Source organism: Sphaeramia orbicularis, chromosome 15 (assembly GCF_902148855.1).
Source record: "Sphaeramia orbicularis chromosome 15, fSphaOr1.1, whole genome shotgun sequence".
Classification (NCBI taxonomy): Eukaryota; Metazoa; Chordata; class Actinopteri; order Kurtiformes; family Apogonidae; genus Sphaeramia; species Sphaeramia orbicularis.
The window spans coordinates 51,480,427-51,498,904 of record NC_043971.1 but is presented as its reverse complement, the minus strand read 5'-3'; the positions used below and the strand labels follow the sequence as shown (position 1 = coordinate 51,498,904).

General features: G+C 33.7%; 1 protein-coding gene across 1 annotated transcript in view; it reads right to left on the bottom strand.

Moving 5' to 3' along the window:
- The window catches only part of lyst (lysosomal trafficking regulator), a 145,556-nt gene that overhangs the window by 114,007 nt on the left and 13,071 nt on the right, over nucleotides 1-18,478 (bottom strand). The window contains 1 exon segment of the mRNA XM_030155355.1: nucleotides 203-294. Coding sequence (XP_030011215.1) covers nucleotides 203-294 — 92 coding nt within the window.

Genomic DNA, 18,478 nt, shown 5'->3' with positions numbered 1-18,478 from the left:
GCCGCTACTCCCAACGCTAATGCACTGTGATGGCACAACGTCCTGGAGCTGTTATCGGAGCAGGAACACATTAAAAACTATGGAAATGAGGGCGGAGCCGAGCCGTTTGCTCTGGTTCAAACACACATTAATCCAAAGGTGTGTGTGTTTGTGCAGCGGTAACGGAACAAACCCATCCAGAAGAAGAACCAGTGGGACCTACCAGAACTTCAGCGCATCTTTGTTGTTGTGGTCGGGGAGATGCTGAACGTAGTGGAACAGACACAGGAAGTTCTCCAGACTCTGAAGGCTGACCTGACGGAACACAAACACAACACCAGCCAGAGCTGCAGTTGAACGAACGAACGAACGACTGAATGAACAAGTGTTCAGAGAACGCAAACCTCAGCCAAGCACCCCGAACGGTGTGCATGTGTGTGGATCGACAATTTCTTTTTAAATTCAACAGTTTCCAGGTTGTTCCACACAGCAGAAAAAGTTGAAGCTTGGTACCAGTCATGTGTCTGTCAAATTATATTAAATTCCAATCAATATTTGTTGAGTTATGATGAAAAATGTGTGTTAAATGGGATTTTCAGTGTTAAATGGAAATGTCCACAGAGTCCACATTCCACAGTGGATGTGGACGATTTAGTGCCAGATACAAGATATTGTTCTAAGCTACAGTTGGATCAAATTGGAGGCTAACTGGAGTCATTCTGAATTTTTTAGGAATTTTGGAAAATTGCTCAATGATGACCGATAGGAAAATTGTAGAGTTTGTGACTTTGCTGTGACCTTGAACTTTGGCCTACTTGGCCCAAAATTTAATGGGGTGGTCCCAGGGCCTAGGCCTATCTGTGGGAAGATTTGGGAAAGATGGTTGGAATAGTTTTCCCATGAAGTTGCTAACAAGCAAACAAACAAACAAACAAACACACAAAGTGATCACTATACCTCCTGGCAGAGGTAATGAATGTTTTTATTTCAGTTTTGTACAAAAACACATGTTCATTTTCTAGACGTATTTATTTGTTTTCTTGATAATTGTTTTCATTTTTTATTTAGGTTAACCAAAGTGTGAACAAAAAATGAACAGAATTATCAAGAAAATGAACAAATAATGAACAAAAAGATTTAGAAAATGAACAAAAACATTTGAGAAATAAACAAATATAAACAAAATAATCATGGAAAATCTGAAACAAATAAAATGTTCAAGGCAAAGAGCAAATTAGTCTAAAAATGAACATAAATAGAAGACAATTCCACATGTTATTTTATTCATATATTCTAGAACTTTAGTGAAGCTCAGACTTAAACCTGTTTTAACATGAAGAGAGAGATAGAGACGGACGGACGGACGGACGGACAGACAGACAGACATCCACTGGATTTTTGCCCAAATGAATATTAAGATAGTTTTGCAGCAGCTGGAGGGTTCAAATTAAAACTGTATGAACTATCAGGGTCCAAATATACACAAAGAGACACAGACTCTTACTATTATTATTATTATTATTATTATTATATCTTTATTTAGGCAGGACAGTTCACATTAATGAACACATTTATATATTCCATTTCAGTATAAACATGTAAATATGCCGGCGTTACTGTCAGTGCTCATTTTCATCCACAGTCCCCACTTAATAAATAAATAACAGTGATCCGTGCAATAAAAAGCAATAATAAAAGTGGGTTTAGATAAATATGAGCCCTTTAATACAAACAAACCACACTTCAACAGGTAAATAATCCTTTAATCCACAAGTGTTTTCATTAGGTCTGTGTGTTGCTTAATATTTCATACGTTCATCTCTTCAGGGGAAAGTTAGTTTGTTCTGACTGTATTATGTGTTTATTTGCTGAGTGTGTCGGATCAGTTTTATAAAGGCAATTAGAGTTTCATAAAACACAAATATACCCGTAATAAAAGTGCTGTGGAGCTGAACAACACCCCTGAGCCATGCTGAAATCTGAAGTTTATTACTGACCATCTGAAATTAGTAAAGGTTAAAGGTCAAGTGTGTGTTGATATCGTGGAATCAGTGACACTGAGCAGAGCGAAGAATGAAAGCAGCGTCTGTGCACGTTTAAGAACCATGGATTATCTGTGGATTTGGTAACATGAACGACAGTGGATGAACATGAATGAACCTTATAGATGTTAACGCTGCCCATCAAACACAAAAAACATCCATTTATATTTAAATTTCTTTTATGGAAAAGTTACTGAAATAAGACTGAAACCAAGTCTGAACAAACACTGAATGAAAAGAACCTGGAAAAACTGAAACTAATACAATAATGTAAATACCACCTGTAATATATAAGGTCATGACAGAGGCTGGACGGGTGGAAATATGAATATATATTATTTTAATATTTCACTCATATTAGCATTAACTGTAATACTATTTATTTTACTGTTTATTATTAGATGTGGGTGGTTTTATCCTGAGCTTTGAATTCTAGAGTATGTTTTACAAAATGACAATAAAGAAAACCTAATTTAATGTAATTAATTCACGAATTAATGTAATCTAAACTGATCTAATCTAATCTAGTCTAATCTATTCTAATCTAATGTGATGTAATCTATTCTAATCTAATCTAGTCTAATCTAATAAAATCTAATATTATTATTATTTATTAATTACCTACTTACTTGTTACTTACTTATTACTTCCTTACTTGTAATTTACTTATTACTTATTGCTGGTTACATATTAACTTGTTACTTAATTACTTACTTATTACATATTACTTATTACTAACTTATTACTGCTTTGTGACTTATTACTTATTTACTTACTACTTGTTACTTGCTTACTTGTTATTTAATTACTTACCTATTCCTTACTTTTACTTGCTTACTTATTACTTATTTTTTACTTACTTATTACATATTACGTGCGTATTATCCACTTACATATTACTTATAACTAACTTATTACTTAGTTTTAGTAATCATTATTATTACTATTACTGTAAGGATAGTTTAATGTAGATGTAAACATTTTTATCATGTAATTGGACTTTTTCAGACTAAAACATAAAAGTCTGTGTTTGTTATTATAATAGATTATTCTGTTATTATTTTCTTTATTTTAGATCATGTGGGTCTGAATGTGGAACCTGAATCCTTGGGTCTAATTCCTGCCGTTACTGTCAATACAAACACAAATCGAAGTAAATACTGGAATGTGAAACAAAGACAGTATCAGGTTCCGTCGGTCGGATCAGAGTACAGTCTGAGCATAACCACCTAATCTGAGCAGGCGGGGCTTAGTTACATCCACCCACGCCACTGACCGTCTGTAACGGCTTTAAGGTAGTGTGTTAATGCGCCCTGATCCCCCCCCAGTCTAGACTTACACCTCCGCTAATCTGACACCGCTGGATCCATTCAGGCGTCGATGATCCCTGACCGAGCGTCTGGGTCACAAAGACACCGGTGGCATCACGCCCCCGACCGACCAATCAGGAGCCACCGAACAATCGTGATGACGAATGGAAAAATTAAAGAGTCATGGGTCGGTGTTGGGTTATGATAAACGGCCACAGCGGTTCAACAGATCAGTCTGTCCTCCTCAGTGACCCTGGATGCTGTCAAACGGAGGTTAAACTGGACAGAACTGTCATTAACCCTTAGGGTTAATTACGTTTTTCAGTACTTTTGATTTTGCCTTTATATACTATGAACACCGATGTTTACTATACCCATGTTTGGTAAAAATTTTCATGTCATTTTAGTGTATTTACACTAAAACAAACTATCATTTCACAAAAACACGAACAACCTGAACAACATTTTGAAATGTCTGAAGTGCAAGTTTTCCCATATTCTGTCTGTTATTAAATGTTTTGTGCATTTGTTGATCCACTGTGATCTGTAAGTTGTAATTTACATGTGTAAATGATAAACTGATACATAATATCGTTAAAATTGCGCTTAGTTTTCTTAAGAAATTTCAGTTTGTTCATGATATTCACATTAATTTAAAGGATAGTTGATAGATGTAAACATTTTGATCGCATAATTTTCATTTTTTTGCTCTAAAACATAGAGGAAAATTTGGAGTTGACATTATTTATATATTATTATGTTATTATTTCACTGGTCCGGCCCACTGCAGATCAAATTTAGCTTAACGTGGCCCCTGAACTAACATGAGTTACTATGGTCAGTCTGAGCCTCTGGGGTCAGTTTTTACATTTAACAAAACAACAGGAACATCCCAGGGTGGAAATGAAGATGTATCTGTCCACGTTGACGTCTTTAACCTCAGTGAAACCGGTGCAAATCACTTTGCTTCATGAACAAACTGTACATTTGTACCTGGAGGCCGTTAGTTTTACACATGAGCAACAGACAACACAAGCCTTATGATGTAACAGCCTTTAAAAGGAGAGAAGAAGAAGTCATTTACTGTTGAGCCGCTCACTATTTTTACCTCCACTGAGGGTCATGTGATCACCGCTGTACAGTGTATTAGGCAGAAACACAGGAACAGGGGTTGTAAAAAAAAAAACAAAAAAATGTGTGTAATATTCTGGTGTAAAAGCTAACCACGTGGTGGAATGTATGATCAGAACCAAGGTTCTAATACTTTTGGATTTTTCATTATAGTTTAGTTTTATTTAGTTTTGACTTTTTTTCTGTAATTCAGTTAGTTTTAATTTGTTTTTAGAGCAGGTTTGATAGTTTTTATTAGTTCTCATTTTTTCTAAAAGCTTATTGAAGCAGTGTGTATATATGTCTATGGCACCACCATCTGAGCGTCACATGATATTCGGCATGACGCATGATTGGGTGTAAGTTGGATCAAGTGGCTCGGTACTCCATTGGTTTTGCCTGGCCAAGATGTCTGTGATATATTGAATTTTTTTTAGACTGAATTTGAAACGCATTGTATTTGAGAATACTGAATTAAAAAACTTTTTGTTTGAATAATTGAATTCAGAATATGAAACTGTGTAAAAATAGGACCAATGGCCCTATAGCTTACCGGCCAAATTAAAAGCTTTGGGAAATGTATCCAGATGCCATTTATTCTCACCCAGTTCTGTGTATTTATTCTATTACAGAAATAGCCCATGTTTTGCTCATTTTCCAATCAGATCTGTAAAAAATTAAAATTCCAACTTGATATCATTGATACTGATTTATTGGATCAATACACTTCATATCTCTTACAATGGGAACATTTTTCAAAGTTGCACCAAATCCAGAATCAGATCCAGATCGAAATAATTACAATACCTTGTGTTGACATCATCATACAGAAGCTGTATACCAAGTTTGAAGTCAATCAGAACTGGAGTTTCAGAGAAAAAGATGATTGAAATGTTTTCCCCATAAGAGCCCATCTTAAATTTTCCGTCAGTTCCCGGATCCAGAAGAAGATCCTGATCAGCATGTGGACATTATGTTTTGGTCATCTCCCCATCAGGGCTGGACTGTAGAAATTTACACTGGATATCATTTATATTTACTGAGTTATTGCATCCATCCACTTCCTATTTCGTATAATGGGGAAATTTTTCAAAGTCGCACCAAATCCAGAATCAGATCCGGATCCAAATAATTTCACTAACTTTTGTTGACATCATCATAAAGAAGCTGTGTACCAAGTTTGAAGTCAATCGGAATTGTAGTTTCGGAGAAGAAGACGATTGAAATTTTTGTAACGGACGACAACAGACGACGCCTGACGTCAATAGCTTACGGCCTGTCGGCCGGTAAGCTAAAAATTCAACAATTCAAAAAAAAATATTCAACCATAAAAAAATTTCTAATTATGAAATACAGCTATTCAAAAAAAAATTCAACTATAAAAAATTAAAATTACAAAATACAACTATTCAAAAAAAATTCAACGATAAAAAATTCAAATTACAAAATACAACCATTCAAAAAAAATTATTGCAAAACAAACCATTCAATATCTGATGACACACATTTGCTTCCATACTTTAGTTTTAGAATTAATTTTAGCTTTGTTGTATCTTTTCTCTTCTTCTCCGTTGTATTCAAGTAAATCCCAGACAGGACTCTGCTGCTTTCTCCCAACTTTAGTCTCCCTGTTTCCAGGTAGAGTTCAGACCAGAAGACGACTAAACGACAAGTGATGAGAAGTGACGGACCGCAAAGTGTCATATGGTGCTGCTAGCTAAAATTGCTAGAGCGAAATAAATCGCTTTCGTATCAGTCCGACATTGACAAAGACAAAAATGAAGGGAATTTTATCCATAATTTTTATGTTTTAGTTAGTTTTGTAAACACACAATACAGTTTCAGTTAGTTATCGTTTTTTTCTTTTAATTATAGTTTTTATTTATTTCAGTTAACGAAAATGTTTTTTCAACTCTAGTTTGTCATTTCGTTAGTTTTCATTAACGATAATAACCTTGATCAGAACTTGTTTATTATACAAACAACATTTTAACAGTTTAGAACATTTATTCAGCCATGAAAAAATGTGCAAAAACAGCTTAGAAATAAATAATGAAATAATGAAAATAATTAAATAATAGTGGAAAATAACAAAATGCTACTCCCTTCTCAGTGACTAGAATTACACGTTAAGTCCAAATTGATCTCAGATGCAGATGACTACATATAAAACTAGTATTAAATACTCTCCAACCGTCCAATCAGAGTTAAGAGCCTCTGTTACCATGGTAACCCCTGGCATCAGATGACAAAGTATGAGAATTCATGCTGTTTGGTGTTTTTTTCCTGGTTTTGTGCAGAATATTCCGTTTTAAAACCACGCCTCCGTCGACGACCTGTGACCAACAGGACGTCGTCGGACCGGATCACATGACAACAGGGTCTGACTGACAACCCAGGACCGACAAAAGCAGACCAGAACAAAGACCACGACTGAAGATGAGACCAGTTTACAGTCGAGCGGTGGGAACTTCCTTCCTGTGTCACAACTGTCAGAGCACATTTGGTTTTCACGTCGACGCCACAGTGAATTTACAGGCGTTTTATCTACGTTCACATCACACACAGGAAAAGACAAAACCATAATCTGCCTTTTCATAACAAAACTTTACATTTTCTTCTGGCTTTAGGGTTTATTTTGTTCATGTTTTCAGCTAAAACACTTCAGTTGTTTCAGAGTTTTGTTGTTTTACTTAATCTTCCTTATAATATTTCATCATTATAATAGTTTTGCATGTTTTACGTCTAGATTTGAGAGATTTTCTAACCATAAAGGAGAGTATTTAACCACTAATAATTGCCTGTTATGCAGATTTCATCTCAGGTTGGATTTTTTTGTGTTTGTTTTAATGTGAAATCCAATGTTATGCCTTCCGTCTTGTATATTATTTAATTCATTCCATTTCTTGTATTTTTTACACATTTTTTCAATCTAGTTGCATCATTTACATCATATTTTATGCCTATTTGTATTATTTTTATTTAATAACTAAACCATATAATCAGAGACAGGTGTGTTTTTACCATATTGCATCTTAAGACTGGTTTATAGCCTCTGAATTCTCCAAAAATCTACATGTAAACTGGAAATAAATAATGTTTTGACATCATCTGTATTAATTATTATTTAATTATTATTATTAGAATATAACTACATAACCTTCCAGATCTCCTGCTGTGTCGTTCATCTGTTCATTTAACCTTTAATCGTCCTAAATGCTTTGATAATTAACCTCCCTGACCAGGGCTGAGGGAGTAAATAGGATGGGGAGGGGGGCGGGGTCATGACACATCAGGGGGCGGGGCAACATCAGCCACAGAACAGGAAGAAACAGACATGTGAAAATGACCAGAGATGACAGAGGATGAAAATGAAAAGACATAAGGGTAAAAATAAAAGCAACAGATGAGAGTAAATGGTAACTGAGCAGCAGCGAAGGGGGCGGGGCCAGGAAATGGAAGCTTATTGGATGACTAAACCCTGGGTCTGCACTCGGCCTGTTCAGACAAATCCAAAATGTTCATGACCAGACTCATTTCCCAGCAATGGGGTTGTTTTTTTGGGCTTTTTTTCCTCTGAGGTTTTAATCCAATATCACAAACCAGCCAAGCTGATTGGATAATGGAAACGCTGCCAATACTGATTAATGCCATTTAGGAGCAAATCAAGCGTTCACGAAGCTCCAGGAACACGATGGGTCAACAAAAGGAGAACTCCGACCTTTAATCCACTCATTCATTCACTCATCTGTCGTTCAGACGGATCACCGACTGATCGACTCAACTCACAACGATTTATTTGGAAAACAGTTAAAAAGTATGAGATTCTGAGCGGATTTGTTTAATGTAACATCCAGTTTCACTTCAAATTTATGGGGTGTCAAACATGCAGCATAAAACGAACAAAATAATGTAAAAAATGGACAAAAATAAACAAAGCAAGGTAAAAAAATGGACAAAAATGAATAAAATACTGCAAAAAATTAATAAAATATTGTTAAAAATAGACAAAAATGAACAAAATAATGTAAAAAAAAAAATAGACAAAAATGAACAAAATACTGCAAAAATGGGCAAAATAATCTAAAAAATGAACAAAATATTGTAAAAAGTGGAAAAAAAGGAACAAAATAATGTAAAAAAAAAAAAATGGACAGAAATGAACAAAATAATGTAAAAAAAAAAAATGGACAGAAATGAGCAAAATAATACAAAAAAAAATGGACAGAAATGAACAAAATGTTAAAAAAAAGAAAAAAAGGACAAAAATTAACAAAATAATATTTTTTTAAAAAATGGACAAAAATGAACAAAATAATGTAAAAAAAAAAAAAAAAAAAAAAAAAGGACAGAAATGAGCAAAATAATGTAAAAAAAAATGGACAGAAATGAGCAAAATAATATTAAAAAAATGGACACAAATGAACAAAATAATGTTAAAATTGGACACAAATGAACAAAATAATGTAAAAAAAAAAAAAATGGACAGAAACAAACAAAATAATGTTTAAAAAAAGGACAAAAATGAACAAAATAATGTACAAAAAAAGGGACAAAAATGAACAAAATAATGTACAAAAAAAGGGACAAAAATGAACAAAATAATGTAAAAAAAAAAAAGGACAAAAATGAACAAAATGCTGCAAAATTGAACAAAATAATATTTAAAAACATGTACAAAAATAAACAAAATATTGCAAAAAAAATGTACAAAAATGAACAAAATAATGTAAAAAACAAAAATGACAGAAATGAACAAAGTAATGCAAAAAAAAAGAACAAAAATTAACAAAATAATGTACTTAATTTACTTTAGATCATATTGGTCTGAATGTGGAACCTGAACTAAAACCAGTTTGACACCGTGGCTCTAAACTAGGGATGCACCGATACCACTTTTTTCCAGACCGAGTACGAGTACTTACATTTGAGTACTTGCCGATACTGCGTACTGATCCTAGTCCTTAATAATCCCATTCCAGTTGTTAGTTCCTTTTGTAAATGTGCTTTATTGTCGTTGTCATTAGTCTGACTGGAACAAAGTGCTGCTGCTGACATTTAATGTGTTGGAATGAGCGTTTGTCAATTAATCCACCAGGGGGCACCGCTCTGAATTAACCATACTGGACAAATACCACGAAGAAGAGGAAAGTTTAATGAGAAGAAGAAAGTCAGTAATAACAAACATGTAGACGACAGAGGAAACACTAATGTGACACTAATATTGCAGCGTTTTCACTGGTAAGGTTTAAAAGTTTAGCTTCAGCAGGTAGAGAGAAGAGAAATAAGTGATAAGTTTTGTTTTCACTTTTGCTGGCGGTGGTCCGCACCGCTCCGTACTCCCGCTGGTATTCTCTGTCTGGGTACTCATCCTCCATCACCTGGAAAACAGATGGGATGTACGCAGAGGACGGACAGAACGCTGCGTCTGTATCTGTCTGTGTCTTTAACGTTACTGTCAGTCAGCCTTACTTTTATCACCGTCATTTATTTGGTTAAATCTCCACGCTCCTCACACATTATTCCTCCTCCTCGTACCTGCTGCACTGAACTGTGAACGTCACATGGCCGTAAGTGGTATCGGTGCATTTGTATCAGATTACTTTTACGAGTATGAGTACACACACTGAGTATCGGAGTATCAGAGCATCCCTAATCTAAACAAACGATAACGACAACTTTCACCACAAATGTTTAAGTTATTCTGTGTTTTCTGTCGGGTGCACATGTTTTTAATCAAGTCATGTGTTTAACTTTAGATTTATCAGAGAAGAAGCACAAATTAGCATGATTTAGCTCAAATAACATGTAAATAAATGATGTACTTAGTTGAAAACATCTAAATTGCTTTGTCATATTATTGTGGATTCATTATGAAACTGTGTGGAAAACACTTGCGTAACTAACATCCTCCGAGAAACTGATGACGTGACATTAAGTAACCGAACTAAATTTAGTAGAGCAGTAGGGTCACATCTGACTGAATCCGAAGAATGATTGGTAAATATAGCTGTCAATCACAACACTAAAAACAGGGGGCGCTGCAGCTTTAATGAGAATAAACCACTTCATCTATTAATATGAGTTTGACCTGAGTCGTGTCAGGTTTTAAATTGGCAAAAGTGGAAAAAACTACAACTCCCATGGTTTAATGAAAAAGTCGTTTTTCTTCCGTTTTCACCTCTTGATGTCAAGTCCCTTCTGTCTTGTCTATATATGTTTGTGTGTCTGTATGCTTTGTGTATGTTGTGTATATTCTTGTAGGTTAGGTACGCATTTTAATTTTTTTAATGTACGTAATTAACCTTACATTTTCTCACTTTTCCTTTTTATCTTTATACTGTCACTGCGTTCTTTGGTATCTCATGGCACGTTCTTATGTCTTGGGCTCACTGTTGGTTAGGGCTGTGTATCAGCAAGAATCTGGCGATACGATACAAATCACAATACTAGGATCACAATATGATATGTCACATTATATCATGATACTGTTAAAAGGGCAATTTTTGTTTTTAAATAATTATTTCCTTGAAGAATTTAATTACACCAGAAATTTGCACAAATACTAATCACATTTTTATTTGATCCCAACAGGATCTAATGCTATATCACAAAATGTTCCTGTGTTCAAACTGAAATTCTGTTTTACAGACATTACAGTTTAAGATCCTGTTCAAATGTTCATATTCTATTAGTTCAGAACTAACATCAGAACAGTATTTTAGTTCAATCCCAACAAAGGAACTAACATTATTAATAAAAGAGTGTTAAATAATAAAAAAAAATGAAATATAAACAAAAAAGAAAAACAAAAATGAACCTCCACAATATCTGCATTTGAATAAATACCTAAAAATATCGATACAGTACTTTTTAATATCGATAGAGTATTGTGAAATTAAATATTGTGATATATTGCAGAACCGATTTTTTCTTACACCCCTAATGTTGGTATTCTTGCACTGAGAATCCATTCCAGTAATATTGTATCACCTGAAATACCTCTGTTCGATTTAATTTGTTAAATGAAAATGAAAATTGGATCACAAAAAATTTTTCTTCAGTTTTTTCTGTTGTGATATAATAACCTTTGGATTTACTCTGAGTTTTCATTAAAAACATACATGATTTACACTGAAAAATACAAAATGCAGATGCAGAGGATAATATAATAAATGGTGATAAATCACTTAAGAAAGTTTAAATATAAAGAAAAACTTATTTGAGAAGTGACACAAAAGTAGCTCTGGGTTTTTTATGGGTTAAATCCAGAGGTAAAATTAAATAAAACTATGGTGGCCTTTGTAAAAAAGATCTTTTAATATGTTAATATGTAAATAAAATAAACCAAAAGAAACATGAACTATCACATATAACGCCTCTGAACATATGATTTAAAGCAGGGCTCTCAAACTCATTTTCTTTCAGGTTCCACACTCAGTCCGATTTGATCTCCAGTGGGCCGGACCAATAAAATAATAACATAATAACCTATAAATAATGACAACTGCAAATTTTTGTGTTTTAGTGCAAAAAACCCCATTAAATTATGGAAATACTTACTTTTATAAACTATCCAAACAAAAAAGATGTGAATATCCTGAAAAAAATGAAATTTCTCAAGAAAAATCAGTGCAATTTTAACAATATTTTGCCTCAACTTCTCATTTCTCCATGTGCATTATGGATCAGATCTACGAAGACACTAAACACTGAGGAACAGGCAGGAAAATAGTTAAAATTGTGCTTTATTTTCTTTAGACATTTCAGGTTGTTCATATTTGTTCAGATTGTTCACATTTTATTTTTACAGGATAGTTTGTAACTGTAAATATTTTCATCATTTAATGTTGTTTTTTGCACTTTGAAGTTGTCATCATTTATCGGCATAATGTAATATTTGTTTTTTCACATCAAACCCAGAAGAAAAATATGGAGTCATTATTTTTTGTAGATTATTATGCTATTATTGGTCTGTATGTGGAACCTGAACTAAAATAAGTTCCACAGCCTTGACTGTGGAATTTTTGCATTTTGTAAATTCATCCCAGGGGCCGGATTGGAACCTTTGGCGGGACGCATTTGGGCCCCGGGCCACATGTTTGACACCCCTGATTTTAACCCATGTCAGGATGGTTTTCATCGTCTTACAATCGTCATGTCGCTCTGATCAGTACCGTGCTGGTTTCCGTGGATGACGGGACACGGCGACCACGAGGATCATGGGAGTGCGAGTCATGGGAGTCTGGCGGCTGAGTCACCGCCGCTGGTACAGACTTTCCTTTCAAGCTCTTTTGGGATAATCGGGCGAACTACGACTTGGCAGAGACACTGAAAACAATGTGATCTTGTCCTCGTGAGACGGACTCGGGGCGTTGGTTACGCAATGTTTGTTTTCCGGTCGGAGGTCCCCACTGATCTAATTTGACATTTGGGTGATGAGCGTCATGAGGAGCGCCGAATGTTCCGCATTTCCTCAAACTACAAATCAGAGAGTAAGGGGGCCGTGAAAACCACCGCTTTCCCATCAGGTCACGTGACCCACAGTGAGAGGAAAGAGGCCACCGCCGCCACCACCGCTGCAGTTACTCCACAGGAAATGAAAATGACTGCGACGGTTTCAACACCAGGAAAAAGACGGAGCCAAAGGCCGGGTGTGATTAACCCATAAAGATGAAAAATAAATCAACAAAATATCAAGAAACATGAACAAAATAAGGCAAAAAGTATATAAAATTTCACTAAAAAATATAAAATAGGCAATAAAATCAACAAAACCAAACAAAATATTTACAAAATAATAAATACTGTGAAACAATATGCAAAACTTGACTAAAATGAACAAAAATTTAAAAAATTAAATAGGCAGCAACATGAACAAAAACCAAAAAAATGATTGATAAAATAAACAAAAATTAATAATAAACCAACAAAATAAGCCATAAACTTAAATTAAAGAAAAATTATATAAGAAACAAAATGAACAAAAACAGCCAGTGATCAATAAAATAAACAAAAATTAATAATGAACCAACAAGATAAGAAGTAACATGAACAAAATAAGCCACAAACTGAACAAAATTGAACAAGCAAATAATAAAATATGAAACAAAATCAACAAAAACAAAATAACAAGTAAAATGAATAAAAGTGAACAAAATGAATAAAAAATGAACATAATCAGGTTGTAGAGGTTTGTTTTCATGTTCAGTTAATGATATACTTAGCTGAAAAAGTCCCTTTTTATTCATTTTTCTCTGTTTTTGGTAAAATAACCTTTGAATTTACTGAGTTTTCATGAAAATAAAAAAATAAAAAAAATTAAATATCGAAAAATACATGATTTACAGAGAAAAATGCAAACTATAGAGGAAAATAAATTAATAAATGACTTAACGGTTAAATAGAGGTAAACATTCATCTGTGAACTGTTTGTTTATGAGTTAAATCCAGTCTTTATCTGAGGTCAGTGTTTCTGTCACAGATCTGGGTTCAGAACGTGTCACCGTGTGGAAAAAGCTGAAACAGAGCAACGGCCGAGTGTGACTCAGAGAAATGAATAATTCACCGCCTCAGCCGATCGCCTGGAACGAGCAGAGCCACGACGATCGAAGTGAAACCCAGCCGACAAACGGCCCGTGGAGATCTGAAAGCAGGCCTGTGGTCCAACACCTTCACTAAAGCACCACGGAAAAACCAGAGCACACATGCAAACACCAGCCTCATGGAGTCACACCGGCATTTAAAGGGTTAAAGTCAACAAGTTTATTTAAGATTTCAGCATTTTAGATAGGATTTTAACCATTTAAATACCAGTTTGATGATTTAACGTTTGTCTTATTCATGAAAAATACACCAAAAAATGAGTTATTTTCCATATAAGAAATGTTTGATGGCTGGAGGTTTTTTTTGTTTTTTTTTTCAGGTTTCCTATTAATGCAAAATTAAATCATATAATTACAGAATGTGTAATTAGCCTATATTTTGGAATAGATTTGAGATTTTTTTTTAAATGTGGTTTTAATGTGAAATTTTTGTGCTTTCTCATAAAAAACAGCAGCTTCATGTAATCAAATGGCATTTACAGAGTTAAAATACTGATTATTATTCAATATTTCATAGTTTTGATCAGGTTTTGATTAGATGTTAACCATTTAAATACCAGTTTGATGACTGAAATTTATTCTAACTTATGAAAAATACACAAAAAAATAGTTCTTGTCCATATAAGAAATGTTTGGTGTTTTGTTTTCTGGTTTCCTATTAATGCAAAAGTAAATCATATAATTACAGAATGTATAATTATATTTTGTAATGGCTTTGAGCTTTATTTTTTTTAATGTTGTTTTAATGGGACATATTTGTGTTTTTTCATGAAAAACAGCAGTATCATGAATCAAATGGCATTTAAAGAGTTAAAATACTGATTATTATTCAATATTTCATAGTTTTGATCAGGTTTTGATAGATGTTAACCATTTAAATACCAGTTTGATAACTGAAATTTACTCTTATTGATGAAAAATACACAAAAAATGAGTTTCCATATAAGAAATATTTGCGCTTTTTTGTTTTGTTTGCTTTTAATTGGACATGTTTGTCCTCTAATGACTTAACAGGGTACTAAATGTTAAATCTGATGCTACAAACACTAATAATGCATTAAAGTCAATAATTTGGCTGATGTTTGACGTATCCAAGACTGATGTAAAAAATCCCCCAGCAACCAAATCTTTCTTATATGGAACATAATGGAAACAACTCATTTTTGTTTTTTTGGGTTGTTTTTTTTTTTCATTTTAAAAAAGTGCATCATGTAATCAAACTGGCATTTAAATGGTTAAAGTCCTGATAATGATTCAATATTACATGGTTTTGATCAGAACTGAAGTTGCTCAAAATATCTAATTTAAAAAACCAGGAAAAAATACTAAACTCTACTATTTTATGGCAGTTTTTGGAAGTGGACATTTTTGTCCTGAATGACTCTGAAGGGTAGGACATGTTTTTTGTTTTTGTTTTTTTCAGAATGTTGTGATAATTTATTGGAAAAATTCCAGTTAAAACCTCATGGATTGGCTTTGGTAACGGTCACATGATGCTGTGATTGTAGCCTGAGTAGATGAACGACGGTGAATCTGATAAAACACCAAACCGCCACCGCGTTGAATCTGGGCATGAACACGTTTCTGCAGGACTGAGCGAGTTAGTGATGCATGTGATTCTGACGTAGATGTGGAACCGTGACTGGTCCGAGTCAACGGGTTATGAAAGAGGAGCATCTGGTCTGGACGTCCTCCATCACCTCTGGATCTACACGACCAACACCAACATGAACAACCACAAACTATCAACATAACCACTGTTACACTGTACAACTGACTGTAGTCCAACACACATGCACCGCATGTTTGAAAGAACTAAAATAACAGCCTCAGTGTCCAACGATGTGTAGCCAAAAGTCAACAAAATACTGTACAAAATGAACATAATACTGCAAAAAATAAAGTAATGTAAAAAAAAAATGAACAAAAATGAACAAAATGCTTAAAAAATGGACAAAAATTAACGAAATACTGTACAAAATGAACATAATACTGCAAAAATAAATAGTAATGTAAAAAAAAAAGAACAAAAATGAACAAAATGCTTAAAAAATGGACAAAAATTAACAAAACACTGCAAAAAATAAACAAAATAATGTCCAAAATGGACAAAAATTAACAAAATACTGCAAAAAATAAACAAAATAATGTCCAAAATAGGTGAAAATGAACAAAATGCTTTAAAAAATAGACAAAAATGAACATAAGACGGCAAGAAATAAACAATATGTCAAAAATGAACAACATACTGCAAAATATAAACAAAATAATGTCAAAAATGGACAAAAATGAACAAAATGCTTAAAAAATAGACAAAAACAAACAAAATACAGCAAAAAATAAACCAAATAATATTTAAAAAATGGACAAAAATGAACAAAATGCTTTAACAAAAAGACAAAAATGAACAAAATACTGCAAAAATAAACAATGTCAAAAATAGACAAAAATAAACAAAATGCTTAAAAAATGGACAAAAATGAACAAAATATTGCAAAAAATAAACAAAAATAAACAAAAGAATGTAAAAAAAAGACAAAATAAGCTAAAAAAAAAAAAAAAAAAAAAGACAAATAGGCAAAAATGAACAATATAATGCAAAAAAAAAGCAACACAAAATAAAGTTTAAAAAAAAAAAAAAAATTGACAAAGATCATCATAATCAACAAAACAAACCAATAAAAAAACTAAAACAATTTCAAATGGATGAAATTGATACACAAAAATCAATGTAATCAATAAAATGGACAAAAACGGAACCAAGTAATCAACAAAATGGATCAAATTTAACTAAATACTCAAATGAAAAAGACAAAATAATCAATAAAATGGATAAAAAGGAATCAAATATTCAAGAAAAAAAACCAAAAAACGAAACACTAAATTAAAGAAAATAACCTGAAGCTGATTTGAACCTTTCAGTTGATCACCTTCACATATCTTGTATTATTGATTATATTTTCTTAAATAAATCTATAGACTGTTTGTTTTTCAGGTGAAACTCCTCATATTCTGGATCTGGACTCAGACTCTGATCTTTAAAACCCAAACATCTCAGAACTGATTAGAACCTGTTATTTTTCTTAAAATAGTAAAAGATTAATTGAGCAATCTTTGCAGCTTTAGATGAATGGATTAATGAGTCTGAGTCCAGGAAAACCAACAGCGATGGGAGAAATGTAGAAATACTAGGGCGTTTCAGAGGTTTCAGTCAAACACTGCACAAAAATTAACAAGATGTTGCAAGAACTGGACAAAAATGAACTAAAAACAATGTGAAACTGAACAAAAACTAGCAAAATAATGCAAAAAAAATTACATAGCCTAAATGAACAAAATATTCAATATATGGACAAAAATGGACAAAATAGAGTCAAATCAGAGTTAAAAATCAGCACTATGGTAGTTCATATTTAACTCTTTATTGCTTCTTTACCACCTTACTGCTATAAAAAGAAATTATAAAAACAAAATAATTTATAAAAAAATTAACAAAAATTAACAAAGTAGTGCAAAAAAATTTACATAAATGAACAATATAATCAATAAAAGGTCAAAAATTAATAAGATCACACAAGAAATGACCAGAAATGATCAAAATGCTGCAAGACCAAAAATGAACACAATACTGCAAAAAAAAAGATCAAAAATGAACACAATAGTGTAAAAAAGACCAAAAATGAAGACAATACTGCAAAAAAACACAGACCAAAAAGGAACACGATACTGCAAAAAAAATACAAAAAATGATTAAAATAATCAGTGCCCTTACTGTCACATTAAACCAGTAACAGCCCCTCGGTGTTACATTAAACCAGTAACAGCCCCTCGGCGTCACATTAAACCAGTAACATCCCCTCGGCGTTACATTAAACCAGTAACAGCCCCTCGGTGTTACATTAAACCAGTAACAGCCCCTCGGCGTTACATTAAACCAGTAACAGCCCCTCGGCGTCACATTAAACCAGTAACATCCCCTCGGCGTTACATTAAACCTGTAACAGCCCCTCGGTGTTACATTAAACCTGTAACAGCCCCTCGGTGTCACATTAAACCAGTAACAGCCCCTCGGTGTTACATTAAACCAGTAACAGCCCCTCGGCGTCACATTAAACCAGTAACAGCCCCTCGGCGTCACATTAAACCAGTAACAGCCCCTCGGCGTTACATTAAACCAGTAACAGCCCCTCGGCGTTACATTAAACCAGTAACAGCCCCTCGGCGTTACATTAAACCAGTAACAGCCCCTCGGCGTCACATTAAACCAGTAACAGCCCCTCGGCGTCACATTAAACCTGTAACAGCCCCTCGGCGTCACATTAAACCAGTAACAGCCCCTCGGCGTCACATTAAACCAGTAACAGCCCCTCGGCGTCACATTAAACCTGTAACAGCCCCTCGGCGTCACATTAAACCAGTAACAGCCCCTCGG